Source organism: Epinephelus fuscoguttatus, linkage group LG4, assembly GCF_011397635.1.
Source record: "Epinephelus fuscoguttatus linkage group LG4, E.fuscoguttatus.final_Chr_v1".
NCBI lineage: Eukaryota > Metazoa > Chordata > Actinopteri > Perciformes > Serranidae > Epinephelus > Epinephelus fuscoguttatus.
In genome coordinates, this window is record NC_064755.1 from 38750413 (window position 1) to 38774523 (window position 24111).

At 40.6% G+C, this 24111-nt stretch overlaps 2 protein-coding genes and 3 non-coding genes across 5 annotated transcripts in view; 4 read left to right on the plus strand and 1 right to left on the minus strand.

Moving 5' to 3' along the window:
* Nucleotides 1-809: 809 nt before the first annotated feature.
* sall1b (spalt-like transcription factor 1b) lies at nucleotides 810-10188 on the plus strand. Its single transcript, XM_049573655.1, has 3 exons — nucleotides 810-916; nucleotides 2367-5491; nucleotides 8801-10188. The coding sequence occupies exons 1-3, from the start codon at nucleotides 847-849 to the stop codon at nucleotides 9068-9070; spliced, it is 3465 nt and encodes a 1154-aa protein (XP_049429612.1). The 5' UTR covers nucleotides 810-846; the 3' UTR covers nucleotides 9071-10188.
* Nucleotides 7097-7168, plus strand: trnae-uuc (transfer RNA glutamic acid (anticodon UUC)). The gene has a single exon. It is a non-coding gene; the product is annotated as a tRNA-Glu (tRNA).
* On the plus strand, nucleotides 7533-7604 carry trnae-uuc (transfer RNA glutamic acid (anticodon UUC)). The gene has a single exon. It is a non-coding gene; the product is annotated as a tRNA-Glu (tRNA).
* trnae-uuc (transfer RNA glutamic acid (anticodon UUC)) lies at nucleotides 8561-8632 on the minus strand. Its single transcript has one exon. It is a non-coding gene; the product is annotated as a tRNA-Glu (tRNA).
* An 11295-nt stretch (nucleotides 10189-21483) lies between the features above and the next one.
* The window catches only part of LOC125887850 (ankyrin repeat domain-containing protein SOWAHC-like), an 81695-nt gene continuing 79067 nt past the window's right edge, over nucleotides 21484-24111 (plus strand). Inside the window, exon 1 of the mRNA XM_049574936.1 lies at nucleotides 21484-21625. The gene's annotated coding sequence lies outside the window, so the exon portion shown is untranslated. The remainder of the gene's footprint in view (nucleotides 21626-24111) is intronic.

Below are 24111 nucleotides of genomic sequence, written 5' to 3' on the forward strand. Positions count from 1 at the left end.
ATGCTTATTGATGAAGAAGGATAATATTTGACTTGCGTTATTGGGTTAGTGAAAAACTGGAAATTTGAAGAATATAGACTTATTTTGTTTTTGTTTTGACATTGCATGTGAGATTAATGTGTGAAATCGATTATAAATTGAATTGTTGGACTGAATACCGGTATTAATTAGAGTTTTGTTTTACACATATGATACATATATAGACATCGGATGAAATATATTTATATGTAAATGTTACATATACCCTTTGCTGACCTGTAGGAGCTGTCGTGTATGTGTATTGTCTTATGTTTTGTTTTGTTTTTCTGTATTGTTATGTGTGATTATGTGTTGTAAATGGAATAATTGTATTGACACAATGTAAAGACTGTTGAAAGGACCCCAGGAAGAATAGCTGTTGCTGTACAACAGCTAATGGGGATCTTAAATAAAACAAACAAACAAACAAACAAACAAACAGTAAAAACAGTGTGTGTAAAATTTAGTTAACACTGTCATTTAAACTCAGACAGGGACACACAGCCTCCAGCTTTTCTGATATTTTCATAAAACAACGTTTTCTTCCTTTTAATAACAAGAAAATGACTAACAATACATTTAACTGAAACTATATCATTGTGATTTTAGTTGGAATTTGAACAAACTCAAATTTACACACTGAGATAAATAGGTGTGTGTGTTTGTGTGTGTGTGTGTGTGTGTGTGTGTGTGTGTGTGTGTGTGTGTGTGTGTGTGTGTGTGTGCAGTGGGTGTGGTTTGTTATGACAAATACTGTATTTTCTATGCTCTCTCTCTGTCTCTCTCTGTCTCTGTCTTTGTCTCATTCAGTCAGTCAGAGTTGGAAACATGTCACGGAGGAAACAGCTGAAACCACAGCAGGTCCACACTGATGATTTATCTCTGCGCAGACACACCGGTGAGTTATTTTAATGCAGAATATTTATCATAATGTTTGAGGAAAACATTCTGTGCAGTTCATCTTTATGGGAATTATTGGAAAAATAACTTGTTTATTAGCAGAAGTTGTGGATGTAAAGTAAAATCAGTCATTTTCTATCATTCAGTGTTATTTTATTTTTACAGTATTCCTATCACATAAAACCTAATGATCAGTGGTGGAATTACTGTACATCTATAGTTCAGTATACAGTAGTACTACAGTGCAAGTTTATTGATGTTGTTGATCTGTTGTGTTTTTCTTGATTAATTTGAATATTACTGAACCTTGTTTCAATAAGAGAGTTAAATCTGCTCTGTTAAAGTTTGAATTAAACTTCAACATATTTAAATTTAAACTCTGAAAAACAGTGAGTTCTATAAATAATAAGACTGGCGTTAATTCTTAATTAAAACATTTTGAGTTCACTCAGGTGAGAAATTGGTGTGATGATGTTTCAGACTAATCTTAAATTAAAATTAGTCTGATTTGCTGCTGGTCCAGTCACTGACGTTAGACTTTGTTTGAGATTCCTGTTGAAAAAGAGAGACGAGTGTTCATGAACAGCTCTGTAACTTGTAAATTATACACGTAAACAGATTGTTTCAAATCATTTTAAAGCACTGGGGAGGGACTAGTGCTTTTTATTTTGGCTTAAAGGAGGGACATTCATCTTTATATGGTTGTATTTGGTATTTCAAAGGGAGCTGACAAAAACAATGAATGTTAAAAGGGTAGGTGTGATAAGCTGAGGCTTCAGCCTACACCTTTTCGGTCCTGGTTTGTTTTGTTTTTGTTTACCCTTTTTAATGCTAAATTAAGCATAATCAACATTAAGCATTAACATAACTTTTATGTATTGTCTATCTACCAGTACATTTGAGTTTTATAAGTTGGAAAATGACTAAACTAAACTAAACTAAACTGTTTATTAAGCAACCCTTTTAATCCTAAATGCCGCTGTCATGTTTTCTTCAAAAATCACCAAAGTTATATAACTTATCACAGCAAGAAACTGTAAAAACAGACATTATCGATGGATTTTCAAATTTCCGATGGTCCTTGAACATATCATGTCATCAAAATTATTTTATTCTGCGTCTCATTAAAGTTTTAAATAGTAAAATTATGTGATTTGTGAGGAGGATTTGCATTTTGCTCAAAAAAGTAGCTGTTGGTGATAACTCACATGGTTATTGATGGTAAAGGGAAGGACATTGATTTTCCTCCAGTCACTCAGTGAAGCTCAAGGAAAAATATTTGTAGCTTCAGAGAGTGTCAAGATAATGACAAAAAAAACAAAAAACACCTCAGCCACCCTCTGATAAATAAAGCCCAGTCTATTATGAATGCTTTTTAAAATGTTGCAGAAAAGTGCAGCAAATTATTATAATGATGATAATAATTTTCATTCTGAAATCTGTTTCAGACGATGTGTCTCTCAGTGCGGACTCTCCTCCTGCAGTGGATCTCTGTGTTCATGTCTGCAGCCGATGCTGTGCTGAGTTTACTGCGCTGTCAGATCTGCAACAACATCAAACTGACTGCTCTCCAAATCCACCAGTTCTGATCGTGAATGAGGACGAGGATCTGCAATCCATCTGGTCACCAGCCAGCCCATCACAGGACAGATCCAACAGAAGCACAGATTTCATGGATTGTTTTAGCAGAAGTAGACATACAGAAAGTCCCTCAAGCTGCAGCAGTAACCAGAGTGTCAGTGGCACTGAATGTAAAACTGATGATGACCTTTGTACCTCGGATTTCCCAGAATCCTTACCTCAGCAGGGCTGCTCAGCCGACCCAGCAGGATACTCGTGGATGAAGAGCAACGTCGTTATTGAAAACCTGGAGAGCACTAAAGTGGCTGTGGCTCAGTTTTCACAGCTGATGCACTCGGACAGCTGCCGCAGTCAGACCAACATCTCGTCTCTGCTGCAGCAGCTCCTCGCCCTGCAGATACAACAGATCCACCAGCTGCAGCTCATTGATCAAATCCGTCACCATGTTCTGTTGTTTGCTTCTCACCAGGCTGAAACACCAGAGACCCTGATGATCTGCACCAAGGAGCTGCCGTCTTCAAAATCCACCAGTCAGCTCAAGGCTCTCGGCACTCATCTGTCTCAGCAGCTAGCTGCAGCTGCAGGGTTAGCCAAAAGCTTATCAACTCAATCTGCTAACATCAGTGGCTACAAACAGTTCACAGTCACAGAACAGCTAAATCAAAGTCAACCTGACAGCAAAGATGTGATGTCAGAGTCCTCAGAGAGTTTTAATGAGCTCATGACGACAGCAGCTCATGAGCGCATTTCTAAAACACAACACATGGACTCCCAGCTTAGTTTCTTGTCCCAAACCAAGATGTCCTCTTTGATGTTTAGTAATAATTGCTTCATCAGTAAGACTTCTGAGAACTCTCACGCACCTCACCCTTCATCCCGCAGTGAGCATACAGAGTCTATACCAAACATCAGTGCGATCGTGGAGGATCTGGACGCCCTGGCAGCTTTGGCCCAGCAGAGCAAATGCAAGAATCTGAAGCGTTCTGCAGCCACGCCTTCAAAAGAGTTTCTCTTCAAACACAGATGCAGATTTTGCAGCAAAGGTTTTGGGAGCGACAGTGCCTTGCAAATTCATCTGCGATCCCACACTGGAGAGCGGCCGTACAAATGCAACGTCTGTGGAAACAGATTCTCCACCCGGGGGAACCTAAAGGTTCATTTTCAGAGGCACAAAGAGAGGTACCCACACATCCAGATGAACCCTTATTTTGCTCCAGGGCACCTGGACAAAATCCAAGCCAATGCTGGGATTTATTTTGGTATGTTACCAGAGAAAGCAGCTTTAAGATGGCTTGATAGGTCACCTTCCAAAACTACAATGACCTCTGGTTCTCTGGAGCAGCCGCACTCAACCAACCTGTCCTCTCTCATCAAGAAAGAGGAGAACCTTATCTCTGTACCCCTTCCACTTACTCAAGGGGATCTTTACTTTGATTCAGCTGCAAGCATGGACTTCAGGTCAAAAACAAAATCTACAACGATGCCAGCCTCAGTGGAGACCAGGCAACAAAGAACAATGAGTCTTCAAAGTGAAGATGTAAAACCATCTTTTAACTTTGTCTCTAAAATGATGACCACAAAGTCAGAGGAGTCGGTCGCTGTCAAACTCAATCCATTCATCCATCCCAGTTCCACCTCATTTTCAGGATTCCTTTCACTAAAACACTCAACACCAAACATCAAACTCCAGCTGCCATCTGACACCACTGACCAAAAAGTGTCAGACCCAAACGAGTGTGTCATCTGCCACCGCATCCTCAGCTGTCAGAGCGCTCTGAGGATGCACTATCGGACACATACAGGGGAGCGTCCTTACCGGTGTAAACTTTGCGGCCGAGCTTTCACAACCAAAGGAAACCTGAAGACGCACCAGGCTGTTCACCGTGCTACCGCCCCACTGAGGGCCCAGCACTCGTGCCCCATCTGCCAAAGGAAGTTCATGAATGCTGTTGTCTTGCAGCAACATGTGCACATGCACATGGAAGGTCTCTTACCCAGTGCAGACCGTACAAATCAGAAATACTCAGTGGATTGCAACGAAGGATTCAGGGACAAAACAAAATTGAATCACAGGAAGAACATCTCAGAAGATAATAATGGGGACTTTTGTGACAACCAACTGTCTAGATTCAAATCCTTATCCCTCTGTTTGGCCCCAACGTTTGGTAAAAATCTAACTGATGCTAACAAGAGGCCACATGGGGAGCTGCAGCTCAAATGGATCAAAACAGAGAGACCAGAACGATCCAATGACACAAATAACCAACATGCTGCTGAAGCCAGTCAGTGGATTGGTACATTTCCCTTGTCCAACATTTCAGCTTCCAAGCAGTCACTCCAGACGTGGCTCGACTCAGCCACTTTAACTCTCCATGCATCTGCTGCAGCGCCCACCGACCTTACCTTACTTAACCATGCCGAAGATTCTCCAAACTTTATTCACAGTCTCAGAGAAAAGGGAGTCCTGAAGAACACGTATTGTGATATATGTGGGAAGACTTTTGCCTGTCAAAGTGCCTTGGATATCCACTACAGAAGCCACACTAAGGAGAGACCGTTTATCTGCACAACATGCAACAGGGGCTTTTCCACTAAAGGGAATCTCAAGCAGCACATGCTCACACATCAAATGAGGGACTTCCCATCACATCTCTTCGAACCTTCCAATCCAAACCAAGCACCCAACCATAACAGCTCCATGTTATCCATCGGCTCACCAGCTGAGAAGACAGAGACTGCTGCTGTCCTGAACTCCTCCTTTAGGAATGGCGAGGATCTTCCTGGTCATTCCCAGAGCTGTTCTGTTTTGGAGTCTTCTGTATGTGCTGTAGCACCACCTCGCCGGACACCCAAACAGCACCACTGCAAGACTTGTGGGAAGAGCTTCTCCTCCTCTAGTGCTCTGCAGATCCATGAGAGGACTCACACTGGGGAGAGGCCATTTGCCTGTGCTGTCTGTGGACGAGCTTTTACTACCAAAGGAAATCTAAAGGTTGGTTTCACCTGCGTATATACTGTATTTAAAGGGCTTTTCTACTACAGGAACTTAAAGACCCATAATTTCACAAAGGTTCTGCTTTAGTTTCCACTGTTCTCCCTGTATGTGGGGGACAAGTTCCTGAACCTAAATCATCAACTCAGCAAACACAGCAATTGATAATGGAGGACATGTGTTAAGAGAAGTTTCAATATACAGGCAGTGTTCTGATTCAGAGCAGTCAGTCCAGTTTTCAATCACACAACTAAACTTTCCTAACAAACAATGTATAAAAAAGGGCAATGTTTGTCCCAGTATTCAAAGCAACATCGCCTTTTTAGTGACGTATATCAACAAAATCCTGGTTTGTAAACACAATGCAACACAAGGTAGAACCTAGAACCAAGGCTGCTGTTAAATAGTCCTTACTACCTAAGATGGTTCCTACCTGGGTGAAATGACTTGGCGGTATCTGAGTGTTCATCGTGATAAGAGCTAGTGGAATTGTCTAAATGTGAAAGAAAGGAGCTTCAGGGATTCCTTTCTTATCTCTTAAATTAAAATACACTGGAGCATTCTTTACCAAAGGAAAGGAGATTATACCATACCACAATTACCTGTGGCAGCAACATTTAAAATGATGCACCGTTTGGACGTTTAGAGAAACAAATGACATGCCTATGCCTCCACTCCACGTGCTGCCTAACAACACCCCTTTGCTGTTATAAAAACACTGTAAAAACATGGCATATCTTTCCTTCACCACCTCATGATGATTTCCAGGTGGTGAGGTCAAGGAAAAGTCAGGAAAGGATATAGAAGGTCATTTTTTTTTTTGACAATTCTTAAAAGCCTTAAAATCTTTGCACCCATATTGGCAGTGATGTGGTGGTAGTTGACGAGGTAGGTGTACTATTAGGCAGATGTTACAAAGAAGGAAGTAGATACACTCTCCTATATATCCCAGTATCTTTTTGGCTGATAAGTGGGTATACTATAAATGGCCAGAAAAAGAGGTGGGTATACCCCGTATACCTGCATATACCCTCCAGTACACCACTGCATATTGGTCAGTTCAGGGTTCGTGGGAAATGAGCGTGTCCCTTTCAAGTACATAGTGCTGGCACAGCTTTGCCTGATTTGAAGGCTTAAAACCTGAGCAGCCTTTGATACAACATCTGAGCCCAGGTCATTTCTGATCTACTTCCAGGTCTAGCGGTCAGGATTCTTGGATTTCACCCAGAGGGTCTGGGTTCGATTTCTGGTATGGGAATCAATATTTAACCAGCATGGATCTGTAGAGATGCCTGCATACAGTCCTCCTAAATACTTCTGTATTTGGACTATTCAGCTGTGAAACTGGTTTTGAGGGGAGTTGAAGCCAGACAGAGGACATCAGGTTTTTCTTGTTGTGTCACGCCACATCGCCCCCTTACAGCAGTCCTCACACTGCTGGCTGTGATGTTAAGCTGTATCAAATGACTCACTCTAGAATACAATGTGTGATATCAATCTTGTAGAGCTCAGATTGTCAGAGTTCATTTACTTGCCTGAATCATGTTTCTGGCCTTCAGACTATGAACTGATTCAGAAAGTCAGTCCTATTTAGCAGAGACTCAGTCCCATATGGTCTAGCGGTTAGGATTCCTGGTTTTCACCCAGGCGGCCCGGGTTCGACTCCCGGTATGGGAATCAACATTTAACCAACATGGATCTGTAAAACATACAGTCCTAACCACTGTAATTGAAAGTACCTATACTACAGTTAACCCTAACTAGATTACCTCTGGCTCAGCAGGCAGGTGTAATGGTGTCAACTTTTTTGGTTTCTGAGCCAATATAATTTTAGTTAAAATGCTCTGAATGGTTCAGAATTGGGTGCGGGAACCCAAACAGAACGGTTCCATGTTGGTGGAAAAGGGGTATCTGTGAAAGTATTGGAAGAACTGATGTCAGCATCAGCATATTTACAGTTCTGCTTGACAAATGTCTTTTGACTCTGCATGTTTCTTGCCACCTGCTACACTGTAAATAACTGTGGGGTTTCTATAAGAAGTCCCATATGGTCTAGCGGTTAGGATTCCTGGTTTTCACCCAGGCGGCCCGGGTTCAACTCCCGGTATGGGAATCAATATTTAGCCAGCATGGAATTGAAGAGAAATCAGTTTACATTAGAGCTATAAAAGATGAGACTGATGGTGGTGACTCTGTTGAAGTGCACAAACTGTGGTCTCATTGTAAATTGTAGTGTTAACAGTCTTGTGTTAAAACAGTTCAGAAAGCTGTGATGGTGTAGGCCTGTTGTTGTTGACAACGGAATATGATCTAGAAAGTCCAGTTAATAACAGAATGATACTTTCTTTAATCTTTCGTTTTGACAATTGCAAAGTAAACAGCACAAACACAGAATTCACTTTAGAGTCCTGCGCCGGGTTGGATACCCACGGTATCTGCAAGTACCTGCCGAGTAAACCACAAAAACGTTTTTCAGTGGATAAAAAATATATTCATATAAATTCATGGGCATGAGTAAATATGAACTAAACGCAGCTTGGGCAGATTCTGGAGCTGAGGATCCAGGTGACTGAGGGCAATGGGGCAGTTACTGTGGATATCTGGACTGATGATTACCACAAATTACAGCAACAACAGGTGGGAGCTTACTGAGCGGGTCTTTGCACGTCTGAGTGGGACACTACATTATGTAAAACAACATAACAAAAACAGTGCGTTTAATCATGGGTCAGGTCGTGGGACTTCGACTGACAGGTCGAAGTGTGTACAGATTGGCTTAGTTCAGGTACTGAGCTTTGCAGGCTTGGGCAGATGTGAGTTTGCAAAACTGGACCCATGCAGGTCTCTGATTCATGTTACAAAGTTATTTACCACACTGTGTGTTTGCATGTCTTTGATTGACCAATGTAGCATCTCATCAGTTGAAGTTGCACTGCTGTAGACGAAGAGCCTGGTTGCATTTTTTAACTTGACGACTGTGTCAACTATTTTCAAGGAGTTAGAGGGTTACAGTTTTCACACAGAGCTACAATCATCATCTCATTAGAACTGTCCCTGACTAAAGCTTCATTCCCATACCGGGAGTCGAACCCGGGCCGCCTGGGTGAAAACCAGGAATCCTAACCGCTAGACCATATGGGAAGTGCTGTCCAAGTAATATCACCTCCACTGATAAAACTCACATTAAAATGACTTCTGTCAGAGATTTCAACATTATAGCAGAAATAAAATAAAATAAGTTTTGTTGGAGATCTAACAAAGGGCACATCAGCATGTCCTAAATGGTAACCACTGCCTGTCCTGCTGCAGGTTCATATGGGCACTCACATGTGGAACAGCACCCCCAGCAGGAGAGGACGGAGACTGTCTGTGGACAGATCATCATTGGGATTCGGGAATCGTCCTGTTAAACTTCCTGAGCCGCCACAGAAGAATCCTTCCATGGTTTCCAACAGCAGAGACTCAGTTTACCACTGTAACCAAAGTCCAGAGCTTTTCTCTGCAGGTTTAAAGACGAATGATGTTCGTGTGATTCAGAGTGGACGTCCGTGTTTCTCCTCAGGACACCTGAAGGACTGAAGCAGACACATGAAGAAAACACAAGTGTAAACTTCAGCATATGGACCGCTATGAGCCTCCTGCTGTTAGAGGGACGAATAACTGTTGAAAAGTAGTCCAGTCACCAGTAGAAAATGTTGGCGTTGTACATTTCTGTAAACTACTAATACGTTACATCTGTACGTTTCATATGTATCATGTCAAGGTTTCTAAAGTTTGTAGTGTATGAGCTGACTTTGTCATCAGGAGGTGGAGGGGATGGTCTAGGATGTGAAACCTGGGAGACACAAACAAACAACAAAACCAATAGTTTTTTACCAAGACTTTACTTTAAGCCCAAACATGATCTTTTCCTAACCATCACCAAGTGGTTTTGTGCCCAAACATTACCACACATTAACCACAGCGTTGTTGAAACCTTAAGTTTCGACGTATCCTCTATATACTACCATACAACATAGCATACGAGGTATCCCTGGTTTGCAGAAATATACAATGCCAACATTTATTCTGTGATTGGGTTGTGAAAAGACACCAAAAGACAGATAAATAATTTATGGACATTAACACTGTGCATGTTTTTGTGCTGGGTTTCTAAATATGTATATAAATGTTAATATATATCGAATGCAATGAGCACATTTTTTTCTATTTATTGGTTTTATACAGTTTTGCTGTGTGAGTTTACAGCTGGGTAAGAAGTACAATGTCATCATGTGCAATAGATTTTTAAAGCTGCTGGTGTGGGTGAATGTCATTCTACAGGTTATCTGTGTGTGAGATTTCTGCTTCAGTCAGATTCTGCCGGTCAGTATTGGGTTTCTGTGATTCTCTGATTTCATCACTTATAATTACTGATCTGTTAACAGGCCATTGTTTCTCATTCATAGTGAAAGCCCTTTGAAGGGAGCTTATCAGCAGGGAAGCTGAAACCAAAGGACATGTGACTTCACATATCAGGAGGCGAGCCCAGGCCACTTGGGTGAAAACCAGAAACATAGCAAAACGTTAATTTAAACAGTGGTGTGCTGAACACTCTCTTGTGTTATGCAGACACAAGACACACACAGACACGAGGCTTTATTGGCATGAGAAATATATGTTTACATTACCAAAGCAAGTGTGAAATAAAAGCGAAACTGTACGCACAATAAGTAAACATTCACCAGAATTTGGTTTTTGTACACATCACTAAGACCTCTAACACCTCTGACACACCCACCGAACGAGAGGAAACATACCTGAAAGTTTAAAACCATTTCAAAGAAACAATTCGTTCAATCTGGAAACAGTAGGAAAATGGTGCACACCATTTTCAGATTGAACATGTCCCAGGATTCCCCCAGATGTTGGCTGGTTAAAGGTCACAGCTCGACAGTAGAGTGTCTGAGAGTTTTCTGTGCTCATAAAGTTCAAGTTGAAAAACTTTATATTTGTAACATCAGCTGCTGCAGTGAGCTGATTTATTTTGAGGAGTAAACTCTGACAGAAGATGAAAGTAATGCTGAACGAGAGTTTGTGTTGAGTTACAGAAGTTGCAGAGGAAGTGATGTCATGATGTCAGCTCTCTTCACTGTGGCATATTAATATCCTGCCTATAAAACAAACATCACATGTCCAGCTGATGTCATGTGTTCATACCACGGTCACTCGTCAGTCTCTCAGTCAGACTGATGAGTTCAGCTCCCACACAGAGAACTAAAGCCTGAAACAAAACCTAGACAAAGCCTCGCGCAGAGATAGATATCTGCAACAGACAGACAGGACTCACTGCTGCACACACACACACACACACACACACACACACACACACACACACACACACACACACCGTCACAGCTGACTGACACAAACACTGAAGACAAACTGAATCTGCTGAAGAAGCAGAGACTCCACCGACTGACTGTTACTGTAAAATACACTTAAAATGCATTACTTTATATGACTTTGTAATTTGTTTAAGACTTTTATGGAGCCACCAGACCAAGACAGAGTCTATAAATTCAAGCATTGCTTATTTAAAACTACTGTATGCATTTGTGGGATGTTTTCAAAGATTTATGTCTTCAGTAGGAACAATGAGCTTTGAGCTGAGAGACAGGCAGGAAGTCAGACAGCACTGAGAGATGGACTATTTTAGCTTTATCTTTATTTTGTTTTATTTTTTTTAACAATAAAGATAATAGCATAAGTCTGTCCCGTTTGGACCCAGTTAGATGAATATGTCCAGCTCTCCCTCTTAATGCTTCACAGAAAAAAAAGACTTATTTCTTTAAGAATATGTTTATAAAACAACACAGAACAAAACAGCTCAGACATGACAAATGAACAGAGTAGGTAAAAATAAGAAATAAAAACAATAACAGTGGCCCTTATATCCCCAGCTCTCACCACCTCTACACCAGAGAGACGCTACATCAGATCCGTTATAGAACTGCAACTCAACCTACTGCAAAAAAAAAATGGCATTGTACATTTATACAAACAATAGATACATTACATTTATACAATACTATGCAGCACATACGTCGAAACTTTACATTTCAGCAATGCTTGTTAATGTGTGGTGAGATTTAGGGTCAAAAACCTTTTGGTTATGGTTCGGAAAATGATCATGATTTGGCAGTAAATACCTGCTTGTTGTGATACTATCCCCTCTGGAAACACAGCAATGACTCTTTAAAAAAACAATCGCTTCTGTTGTTTGTTGGTCTCTAACAGTGGTTTGGAGCTCGGCAGGTGTCTTGGTTAAAATCATACTTGACTCAACTTGACTGATTTAAAATAAGAGGAATTCATTACCGGAATTATATTCCTGTGGGGCAACCCAGTCGCCAGAATAAATTTTGGCAATTTTACGTTTCTGCAAACCACAGATGTATTACATTTGTACGTTATGTTTCAACAATGCTGTGATTAGAGTGTGGTTATGTTTAGGTACATGTTTTGGCTAAAGATACCTGGTTTTGGTGACACAATCCTGGCTGGAGAAGCTGGTGATGTGTCTATCAACCCCGCCTCACTCTGAAGTTGTCGAAAACCGACACTTGCTCAAGTGACTTCTGGCATCAGACACAGACACTGGGAGGTATGATGGGGTGAGATTTGGAACAAAATAATACAAAATTAGATATCCCACCAATATCTGAGTTTGAATTATTCTGAAATATTGATTATAACCTCATTTGACATGTGTGGACTAGATTTTAAAGTCTGATCTGGATTCATTGTAAATATTCCACAAGGTTGCGCCATATCACTCTGCTTTGACAGTGACATCACTATTTTGGATTTACCCTTTATACAAATTGTTTGTATGTGTGTAAAGCTACCATGACTCATGAAAAAAAAAAAAAAAAAAAAAAAGAACGGTTCCCAGCTGCGACTCGGTTCCCATCGTTCATGTTAACGAGCCGTTCAATAGAATCGGTTCGTTCGTGAATGTCACAACACTACAACAAACAACAACAAAAGTTGGTGGTGGAAGATCGAGTAGGGCGAGTAGGAGGGTTGCTGGATGGGTCAAGAAACATGGACTTTCACCTGGAGACTGGTGTTCGCTTCCTGTAAGATTGTAAAGTCAAACCCTGTTCTTTTTTCCTGAACCCACTGTTAGCAAAACATAACCATGTGCACTTGTTGTTGACATGGGAACTGCCCATTGGTTTGACATCCCATTGTTCCGACCATATTAAACTCATTGTTTTGAAGTCTGTTCTGAAATCATCATGATGCCCTGTGGTTAAGGTCTGGTTAGGTTTAGGCACAAAAACCACTTGGTTAGGGTCAGGAAAAGATCATGGTGTGGGTTAAAATGAAAAAGAAAGTGACAAACACATAAGCCGTGAGCCTGCTCCGCCTCAAGCCGGTCGCGGCGCACCATACGCCCGCCGCAAGCCGTTCAGCGCCACAGACAGTCAGACTAATGGGATGTCGAACCAATGGGCTGTCGGACCAATGACATGGACCCGTTGACATAGTGTGTTTATTTTAAAAGAGACAGGCAGAACTTGACACAGTGTCCCAGAACATCAACAACCAATGCACCCAGTGTACCTTGCACGTCATATGTCAATGTGGAAAGCCTGTGACCAAATATGGACATGTGATGAGGTCGGAGTGAGAATGTGATGTCTCTGTGAACAATTGTTTTTTGTGGCACAATTCCCGGTGGAAAAACAACAACAGTCGCCACACAACAACCACATTTGGTATCTAAAAAGCTACAAGAAACACAGCAATGACTCACTGAAAAACAACTGGTTTTGTTGGTTTTAAAAGGTGGTCTGCAACTTGGCAGGCATCTCTCCTGTGTGTCACGCCATCCACTATCCCCTCCGCCTCCTGATGACAAAGTCATATAGTACAAACTTTACAAATGTTGATTTAATACATTTTCAACTGTCAACTTTTTCTGAAGATTTTGCCACAACTTTATTTGTTAGAGCAGCATTTTGATAAATAATATTCCTCCAAGCAGCAAAAGTCAGGTCTTGTGTTTGATATTTAGTTTTTTTTAATCATTTCATTTAATTATTTTATTGTCCTCATGATGATATCACAAAGCTGCAGCAGAAACGCCTGGATGTCCACAGAGAGCAGACCCACCCTGCTGCCTGTGTTCACATGTGTAGAGTAGTGTAGTGTAGTGTGTAGTGTGTAATCCTGTGGTACAGGAGCGAGGCAGCACAAAGCTCCCAGCAGCTTACTTAAAAAAAACAAAGGTGCTTTTCTAATGATTGCATATTTCACACCAAAACTGCCAGCTCAGCATGCTGTTTGCAAGAAGGCATTTCCTTTGTGAGCATTTCAGCAGTGATGACGGCACCTTTGTTGGCCCTACAATGGAAATATTCAATAACAAGAAGACCTGCCAAATCTGCGACGGCCCCCGGCCCCGTCCAGCCCCGCTGCCCGATGATCACACTGTGATTATTATCATAAAGCAGAGGCCGGCCCGTCACAGTGGAGCGCAGATTCAGCTCTGTCCTCATGTTTGTCCACAGGTGGACACAAGTCAGTCAAGTCTCAAGTCTTTCTATGAAGTCCTGAGTGGAGACCGACAAGTCCTAAATGATAAATGCTTTTTATACCTTGTGTTTATTATTTTCAAATGAATCAGAATCAGATGTATCGCCCAGCTATGTGAACAAATACAAGGAGTCAGACACAGAAATAAACATAGGCTACAGCTGAAACAACAACGATAAAGCTGGACAAAATAAAGCAAAGAGACTTCACCTCCTGAGACCACAGCTTTTGTGTGGTATGCATTTTTTATTTCTTCTAGTTATTTGGGATCAGTAGGACCTGATATGTATAAAAAAAAAACTAAGCACCGTCTTTGAACAGTCAGTGATTTGGAAAAGAAATAAAAACAATGCCGTAATGTAATAGTGCAGAGAATCAAAGAATCAACAAGGACGGTTCAGCAGTTCTGTACAGAGTTCAAACTCAGTGTCGACTCCACTACTATTTTTTTTTTGTCTGCAGTTTTTAATGTTTCCGTCCTGTAAATGATCCGAGCGGCAGAACAGATGAACTGATGATTAAATGACACATTGAATGAACATCTGCAGCTCCAGATTCACATCATGAAGCTGATCAAGGTCTAACTGACCACAGATCAGCTGATCAAGAGTCACCACTCTGTCCCAGTCACCTGACTCTCTCACTTCCTGCTCACCTGTGTCCACTTTTCCTCATCAGCCTCATCAGACATTTCCACCTGTTTAGTGTCAGGTTTTTGGTGTTGTTTTCCATCCTCTGTGACCCTGAGCCCTGTACTGGTCTCTGTACCTGCCTGTGTGCACCCTTTTCTTGTTTATCTGTGGACCCTCAGTCACTTCTGTCTGGAATTTCTACTAATGCCAGGTATCTGCACGTAATATTATATTTTAATCTCAGAGAGGTGGATTCAGAAGAAATAAATTCAGATATATGATTTTCAAAATATTTTAATACTATGAATTCAGTGGTTTTTAAATTCCAATATCAAGTATTCAGTGACTGTTAACGTCCCATGTTTGTTTCAGTAGAGGAGCAGCTTCTTTACCAGATGACAGTAATTAAGATGTAAATGATGAGACGTGTCTCTGTGTGTTTTTCCTGCATGAACCTTCTCTACATGTCTGACTTTATCTCTGTCAATGTTTCAGCAGCAGCTCGTCCTATCAAAGCGGCTCATCTCCTGATAAATGTTTCCTGTTTCAACCATTTGCATAAACTCACAAATCACTTCACACTGTTTCCTGTTAAACAGCTCAGACATTAATGTTGCTCTGCCTCCTGAATACGCTCATCATCAACCTTTTGTACTGCAGTGATCGACCTCAGTACTGTTACTTTATTTAAAAGTCCAGTGTGTGAGATTTAGTGGCATCTAGTGGTGAGGATTGCAGATTGCAACCAGCTGAAACCTTTCCTGGTAAGAACTCTTTCAGTGCTCAGGAGGTTTTTGCTGGAAACTGACTTATCTGCAAAGAATAATTAATTGTGTAAGAATTAGGCTTCAGATAATATATCAATTATGAATCACTCATTTGATGTAGCTCTGACAGGGAGCGAGAGTTACGGCACTCAAGGATTACGACACCCGGCATATCAACACAACACCACTTTATCCTGTTAAAACAATACTCACAACATGCATTAATTTTGTAAAACCCTTTTGATCTGAGGACCTTACGGACTAAAGAAATATGAATAACTTGCAGGGTAATCAAGGAATGGACACATAATTTAAGGCAGCCAACAACCCAACAGGCATCTAATAGAGACAGGCGTTAATTTGTCAAAAAGTCCACATCGGGCTAGTGAAAGAGACTGGCCTTTTAATTTAAGTGTTATGGTATGTTTTACATAGCTCTCCAACTTTTTTGGAATCAGGGTGGTAAATCAACCTGGTCTCACTCTGAAAATCCGGCACTTGGGCAGTGACTTGCGGCATTGGACACTGAGGAAAAAAAGCCGCCCTTTAATGATGGCAAGATACGCGGCCAGTTGCTGTTATAGTTTAACGGAGCTCAGTGGTGTCAGGGGTAAATGTGGTGGGACAAGAATGAAAGTTAAGGTGGCAAAAGTGCGAGTAGGGTGAGAGAGACGGTTGGTAAAAGGGTCAAACAAGCACCAACTTTCCCCAGGGAGAGCAGTGTTTGTGTCCTGTAAGATTATAAAGCCAAAGCCTGTCATTTTTTCCTAAACCTAACCACGTGCGTTTGCTGCTGAAGGAAAAAACAGGTCAATTCACAGTGTTGTACATAAGTAGTGCGTTTATTTTGAAAGAGACTGTATCTAAACAGTAAATTTCCTGTGAAGACTGAAGTTTATTTTGAAAGAAGACAGGCTGAACTTGACATGGCGTGCCAGAATGTCAACAACCAACACACCCAGGGTACCTTGCAAGCTGTATCTCGACGTGGAAAGTCCATGACCAAACACAGATATGTGACGAGGTCAGAGTGAGGATGTGCTGGGTAAATCAGTGTCATGAAAATATAGAAACTCTTTCTGTTCCCCCAAAAACAACAATTTTCCGCAATTCAGCAAAAAGATAATTTTGCACAACACTTCCTCTTTTCTGACCCCTGATATGTTTGATATAAAACACGATGTGTAGGAAAAGTTAAACTTTAAAATCTGACTTTGTGTTTCAGCATTGACTTCATTACAGAATCTAAATCTGATCCGTATGTTTACAGCTGTTTACACGTGCGGAGAGCACACAGGAATATGAACATCCTGTAAAACTCAGTGTGATGCATTCAATGACAAACAGACTTCCAGCTATCATCACATATGATCACAAACCTTTATTATAAATATGCAGATCTCCTTCATGAACCCATGAGGTCATATGGCTCCCTGAACGTGAAGAGACGAGTCATAAATCATCATCTGTGTGTCACTCTGAGACCAAATATTCATCAGTGATGAGTCTGAACGCTCAGTGACCTCTGACAGGAAGTGTGCATTCACATTCATTAAAGGTTCATATTTTAGCCCTTATCACAGTCAGTCTGAGTTTATCTCTGCTCTGCACCATATTCATACATTACATATCATGTTTAACCTTCAACAGATGCAACGTCCCCGAACGCAAGACGGAAATTATACAAGGACAAAAAACACACAGAGGAAGTTCAGACATCAGTCAGAGACACGACAGGACAGTAAACTACAGTGAACTCTGCAGCAAAGACACTAAATCATGATTAGTTTTAAAGTTCAGGACGTCCATTAAAGAAACTGATTGTGTTAGTGCATTAACATTAAAACATGGATTCACATGGTGTTTCTAATTTCTATAGCCACCACAGAATGAGGTTCATCATCATCATGTGTTGTTACCCTCCCCTCTCTTGTGAAATCAAAGCTGTGCGTCTGGATCACGGGTTTGTTTTGAACTTCATCAAACAGACGAGACGTTTTCTCTGAGGTGTTATTAGGCTCCATGATCGTCTGTCAGTCTGTCATCACAGGATGATGACATCATCTCCGCGCCAGCTGTCTGAACTCAACAACAGTGTCGTCATGTCTGATGGATTCAACAATAATAGATCATGTGCTGTGATGTGCTCTTTCTGATGTGCATCTACACCTGATGTAGAAGTGTTACTGCTGAATACATGATGTACTGTGTGTGTGTGTGTGTGTGTGTGTGTGTGTGTGCAGGCACGTGTTGATTGCTACAGTATGAGTACTTCAGTGTTTAGGTTACATGTATGTGTTAATATACTGTGTATATTTACAGTGGCATGCAAAAGTTTGGGCACCTCTCGTCAAAATTTCTTTTACTGTAAATAATTATGTGAGTAGAAGATAAACTGATCTTCAAAAGGCATCAGGTTAAAGATGAAACATCAACACTTTAGGCTAGATTACTGTATTGATTTTTTTTTATTATTATTTTTTTTTTGTAATTTTAGATGCAAAAACCAGGGCACATTTGAGCTCCCACAGAACTTTTACCAGGGTCTCAGATGTTAATTAGCTTTTTAGGGCTCTGACTTGTTCACAGTCATCGTTAGGAAATGCCAGGTGATGCAAATTTCAAAGCTTTATAAATAGTCTGACTCCTGAAACCTTGTCCCCACAATCAGCAGCCATGGGCTCCTCTAAACAGCTGCCTAGCACTCTGGAAACTAAAATACTTGATGCCCACAAAGCAGGACAAGACTATAAGAAGATAGCAAAGTGTTTTCAGGGAGCTGTTTCCTCACTTCGTAATGTGATTAAGTAATGGCAGTTAATGAGAGCTGTGGAGGTCATCAACGTTTGGTCATGGACTTTCCATATCCAGATATGATGTGAAAGGTACCCTGGGTGTGTTGGTTGTTGACGTTCTGGGACGCTGTGTCAAGTTCTGCTGTTACATGCATTGTCTTCTTTCAAGATACACTTCTGTTTTCACAGGAAATTTACTGTTTACATACAGTCTATTTCAAAATAAAAGCACTACATTGGTAAAACACAGTGAATTGTCATTTTTTTCCCCTTTAACAAATAACGCACGCGGTTGGGTATAGGAAAAAAGGACAGGGTTTGGGGGCGTCGGTGGCTGGGTTCAGGTGGCAGCAGCCTGGGTTCAAGTCCAGCCTGTGCCTGAACCCCCCCCCCCCAATACACACACCTGGCTATCCCATCCATCAAAGGCAAAATACCCAGAAACATAAAATAAATAAATAAAAAAGGACAGGGTTTGGCTTTATAATCTTACAGGATGCGAACACTGCTCTCCAGGGTGAAAATCGGTGTTTGTTGGACCCATTCACCACTCCTCCCACCGTCCCGCCATATTTCCCCATGACGCTATATCGGTGACTGGCCGTGTATCATGGCAACGTTAAAGGATGGCTTTTTTGACAGTGTCTGATGCCACAAGTCACTGCCCAAGCGCCAGATTTCGACGACCTCGGAGTGAGACCGGATTGCAAGACTGTGAAAACTTTCTGAGAGAACTGTTTGTAGGTTTGCTAAAGAGACAAATTAAACCCCAGTTTGACTGCAAAAGACCTGCAGGAAGATATATCAGACTCTGGAGTGGTGGTGCACTGTTCTTCTCTGCACAAATGTGTGTTAAAACATTTTCAAAAGACAGAAACAAAAGCCTGATTATTAATTTATCACCTGGATTTCTAAAATATCAATTTTCATATTCATCATCATGACTTCATTTAAGGTGGAAATATTACACAATAAATTCCGTTATTACGCTTTATGGAAACTGTGATGCATTACATCCATAAATTAAAGACATCCAGTGAGTAGGCTGAGCTAAACTAAGCTGTTTCCTTTCATAAACCCTCAAACTTCAGACAGATATAAAAAATGAAAAATAAACCTGCCATAATGTGAGTTTGTCCTGATCCAGCAGAGCGTCACTGATGTTTTGAATCTCTCTGAGACTCTGTGAAGTGTGTAAAAATAAAATAAAGAGTCCATAAACTTAAATTGTTGATTTAAAGGATAAAAGCTGGAGGTGAATGTGTTGGTGATGACATCATGGTTCACTGTGACCTTTAACTTAAAGTGATCATGTTTGTGTTTGATCAGAGGAGCTCTCTCCTCCTTTCTGTTCAACTGATTGATTATTGATCAGAGGACACATGATGTTTCCATTAGAGATGAACTTCATTTGTTTACCAGTCAATCTCACAACGCCTCTGACATTTGACGTGACCTTTTTCACACGTTCGTGTCCAAATGACTCCCATGATGCATCAGACACACAGAGAGTTTAATGTGTTTATTGTGGGTCGATATGTGTATCTCATCCGCAAGACTCATACTTTTAAGGGTCCAGTGTGTAAGACTCAGTGATGTGTAGCGGTGAGGATTGCAGATTTCAACCAGCTGAAACTTCTCCTGGTTAGAATTCCTTCAGTGCTTATTGGTCAGGAGGTTTTTCTAGCTCCTCGGGTTTGCAAGCTTAATCCAGGGATTGTTTCATCTAGTCCTAAAACAGAACTAGGATCTGAATTATCTACAGAGGTCTCTTCCTCTCTGAAACAAGCAGACAAGGTGAATTAAAGTGGTAAAAACATTGAATAAAGCTGTTTTACATTAACAAAAGTGCTGTTATTCTGGTTGCAGAGGGGCTGCTAAGTATGGTGGCCGACGTGAAAATGTGATATCTGGAGTCAGTGAGATGCCTCACTGGTTTTCATACATCCCAGAGACTCTGGGAATTTCATGTTTATCTCATGCACCAAAACTCCAAAGTAAATTCCTCACAGGTAAAAACGCACTTGTCTGATTCTGATTCTGACAGAAAAGAGACATAAAATCAGTGTTAAACCTGAAGTCTGTGTGTTTTTATTCTGTCTCCTGTCAGACAGAAACTCAGAGGTGGAGTCAGTCAGCTGACTGAGTCTGTGACTGTACAGCGTTGGGAACAAACAGAGAGCTGTTCTCCAGCTGGTACAGAGTCAGAGCCTCAGAAATGTATAAAAACTGATAAATAAATGCATCAGCCTGCTTTGTTAAAACAACAGCAGCACGGCCTCAGAGAAATGTCTTTGTTTCCATCACAACAGCTCGTTTATCTGCGTATGTTGTGTATGAAAGAGACGCTGATGTTCACAGACTGACGATTGTTTCATAAATGGACTCCAGTGTGAAGAGAAGGCTGTTACTGTGTTATGACTCATGTGTTATTAATGCACTGAAATATACAAAACATGATGTGTATTTATCAGGATATGTTTTCTATATTTCAGTCCATTTAGTGCAAATCCCCTTTATTTAGCCAGTTAAAATATGGAGGACAGAGGCTGAAAAAATGATAAATAAATAAATAAAAATACATAAATAAATAAATAAATGCTTCCATAAATAAATTGATATACCATGAAATGTACTAAAAAGAATGTTAAAAATAGTTGTAGACATTATTTAAAAAGATAAACAAAATTGATATTTCTGTCTTAATTTGCTTATTTTTATTTATCTTTTACTATTTTCCTATTTAATTTCGCCATTTTTATTTATTTATTTATATATTTAACACCCCCCTCTATTTATTTTTGCATTTATTTTCTATTTTATTTTAAAAATGTATTTATTCATCTTTAAAATTATGTTTTATCATATTTTTGATTTAATTTCAATGTATTACTTCTGGTATTAAAAGTCTTGTTCTAAAAATAAATTTAAAATGAACTGTAGACATTAATTAAAAGAAGTTACAAAGACTGATATTTTGTTTTCTTTTTTGATTCTTTTTTTTCAATTCCCCTAGTTATGTACTTTCATATTTAATTTCCCCTTTTATTTATTTATTTTTATTATTTTTCTTTTATCTATTTGTTAATTTTTTGCATTTATTTTCTATTTTATTCTTAAAATATGACAAGACGCAGAAGAAGAAGAAGAAGAAGAAAAGAAGAAGAAGAAGAAGAAGAAGAAGAAGAAGAAGCAGGAAAAGAAGCAGAAGAAGAAGGCCGCACCTGAGCAGTTTGGATCTGAATGGCGGGAGGGACACACTGGACTGAAAGACACTAATGACAGGTGAACACTGCTGCTACACACATCAAGGAGGACCATCATCATGCGACCAGACACCTCCGGCCTCAGGTGAGTGTTTGTGACGTCATAACCAAACCAGAAACTCACCTTCTGTTACTGATGGAAAACAAATCTGAAGAACTGAGTCTCCTTATCGCACCGTGGAGATGTCAATGGTCCAATGGCGACACTTGGTGGTCAAATGTGGTACTACAGCTTCATGGATTATCAGCAATAAAACCTCTACTCTAACACTTAGTGGTCTCTAACTGATGTTGATCTGATATGCTGCTCTGTTTTATAAATGAAGTAATATAAAATCATTTGTAACAATATTTAGAATATTTCTCAGTAACCGTTCAGAGGTCAGTATAATAAATACATTTACACATTATTTTGGTATCAGCGTAACAAAACCTCTGACACACACATGGTGACTGCTGGTCGTCCTTTTTGTATTCTGTATTTTGAGTCCTTGAGTGTTGAGTGAGAATTTGCAGCCTTATATGTTCAGCAAAAACCAAAACAAATTCCTTGTAAGTGAAAACCTACTTGGAAATAAATCCTTTAATGATTCTGATTCTAACTCGGAAAGAAAAGACAAAGTCGAACAAAAGAAATGTAAAAAGATAATCAATGACCAGATCAAATATAAAGCGAACTATATAAATTTAGACCAAACAGACCAGGGTGTTTCACTAGCCAGCAAACACATTCACAACGGAGCAGCATCAGCCGTTAGTGAGTTGTGAGCTGTGAGCTGTAATTCAACTAATCAGCTGTGTGTGTCTGACTGTGGATGGTGGAGCTTTCTGAAGTTATAATGAACATTTTTTCTGATATTTTACAGATTATACAATTGCCTGTTAGAAAATCAGCTAGCTAACCTTTTAGCCACTTAATAGTAGCGGAGCAAGCAGCCACCGGTCGCCGGTCTTCACATCGGATCCCTGTGGGACTCCTCTCAGTCCAGACCGTCTCAGGAAGGTTTATGGATTGATGGTGTTTGACAGGCAGTAAGTTAACAGTCTGAACTCAGATCAGCTTTCTCTGACAGAGATGAAAGTTTAGTTTGAATCACCAACTCTGTGAAAGGGCACGAGTTTAAACCTCCAGACTAACATGTTGCAGATGAAAAAAGAATTCAGGGTTGGAGATCAATAATCAGCTGTGTGTGTCTGACTGTGGATGGTGGAGCTGCTGAATGGATTTGTAGAGTTTGTTAGTTGCAGCGGTGCCTGTTAGCAGCTAGCTCCACCTTTTAGCCACTTAATAGTAGCGGAGCAAGCAGCCACCGGTCGCCGGTCTTCACATCAGATCCCTGTGGGACTCCTCTCAGTCCAGACCGTCTCAGGAAGGTTTATGGATTGATGGTGTTTGACAGGCAGTAAGTTAACAGTCTGAACTCAGATCAGCTTTCTCTGACAGAGATGAAAGTTTAGTTTGAATCACCAACTCTGTGAAAGGGCACGAGTTTAAACCTCCAGACTAACATGTTGCAGATGAAAAAAGAATTCAGGCTTCAGTTAAGTTATTTTTCTGCTTCTTAACGGTGAGATCAATAAGTCATAGTTTACAGTGAACCTGGGGACAAATAGTTGTCAGATTAGATTGTTAGATTAGATATCTGTGGTGTCAAAGTTTCTGAAAGCCTAAATAGAGAAATGTTGAAAATTTCAAATGACGATCAGCAAGTGTGTGCTCGTAAATCAACATTTAAACGTGTCAAACTCTGCCAGAGAAATGACAGTTCAGAAATTATTTGTGTTTGTAGAAAAATTTGTCTTAACGAAATTTTATACAACCTGTCACCTTGATTCTAGTTTCTGATAATAAAGTAGCCTTACTAGATTAGTTTAAAGATAAACCAAAACACATAGAAAACATAATAACTAAAGTAATGACTAGAATGTTTTGAGTTTTCGACTCAGTTTGTCGACTCAAACTAGACTAAAACTATGAAGGATAAAAATGACTAAAATGTGACTAAAACTAAAAAGCATTTTTATTATTGTTAGTTACAGTCTAAAGAAAATCCATCAAATAAAAATATGACACAAAAAGCATCTTGGTTGTGATGAAGCCATGTCACACAGTTTGTGTCTGCGACGCTTCATTAGAAGTGAAAATGACAGAAAACAGGTCAAACAGGTGAAGCCAGTCCGTGCTGTTTCCTTGGAGTCGTGAGGCTGATCTGAGTCCAGCACCTCGCTCCAGGTTTTAAGGATCCAGCTCCTCGACAGCAAGCCGAGGTGTTGACAGCACTGATCCGGGCCGACCTGCGGGCCGACCTCCGGCCTGCAGGAGGCGGCGCTCCCAGCAGAGACGACAGCTGAAGCTTCAGAGGAATGCTGCAGTCTGATCCACTCTGAGGTCTGCAGTCTGAGCCGCCGCTGTTCCCAGCATGCATCTGAGTGACTCAGGTGGAGCGTGAGGCCGAGCCGTCTGCTGTGGGGACGCTCGGCCTGCAGGGGGCCCTCTTCCTCCGGGCTGCTGCAGCTCAGACCCCCGAGACTCCAAACAAATGTCCACAGACAAAGACTTGGAGGAAGGAA

Coding starts and splice junctions, on each gene's coding strand:
- sall1b (XM_049573655.1), top strand. CDS start 847: ATGTCACGGAGGAAACAGCTGAAACCACAGCAGGTCCACACTGATGAT. Junction 917..2,366: donor ATCTCTGCGCAGACACACCG/GTGAGTTATTTT, acceptor AATCTGTTTCAG/ACGATGTGTCTCTCAGTGCG. Junction 5,492..8,800: donor CTACCAAAGGAAATCTAAAG/GTTGGTTTCACC, acceptor GTCCTGCTGCAG/GTTCATATGGGCACTCACAT.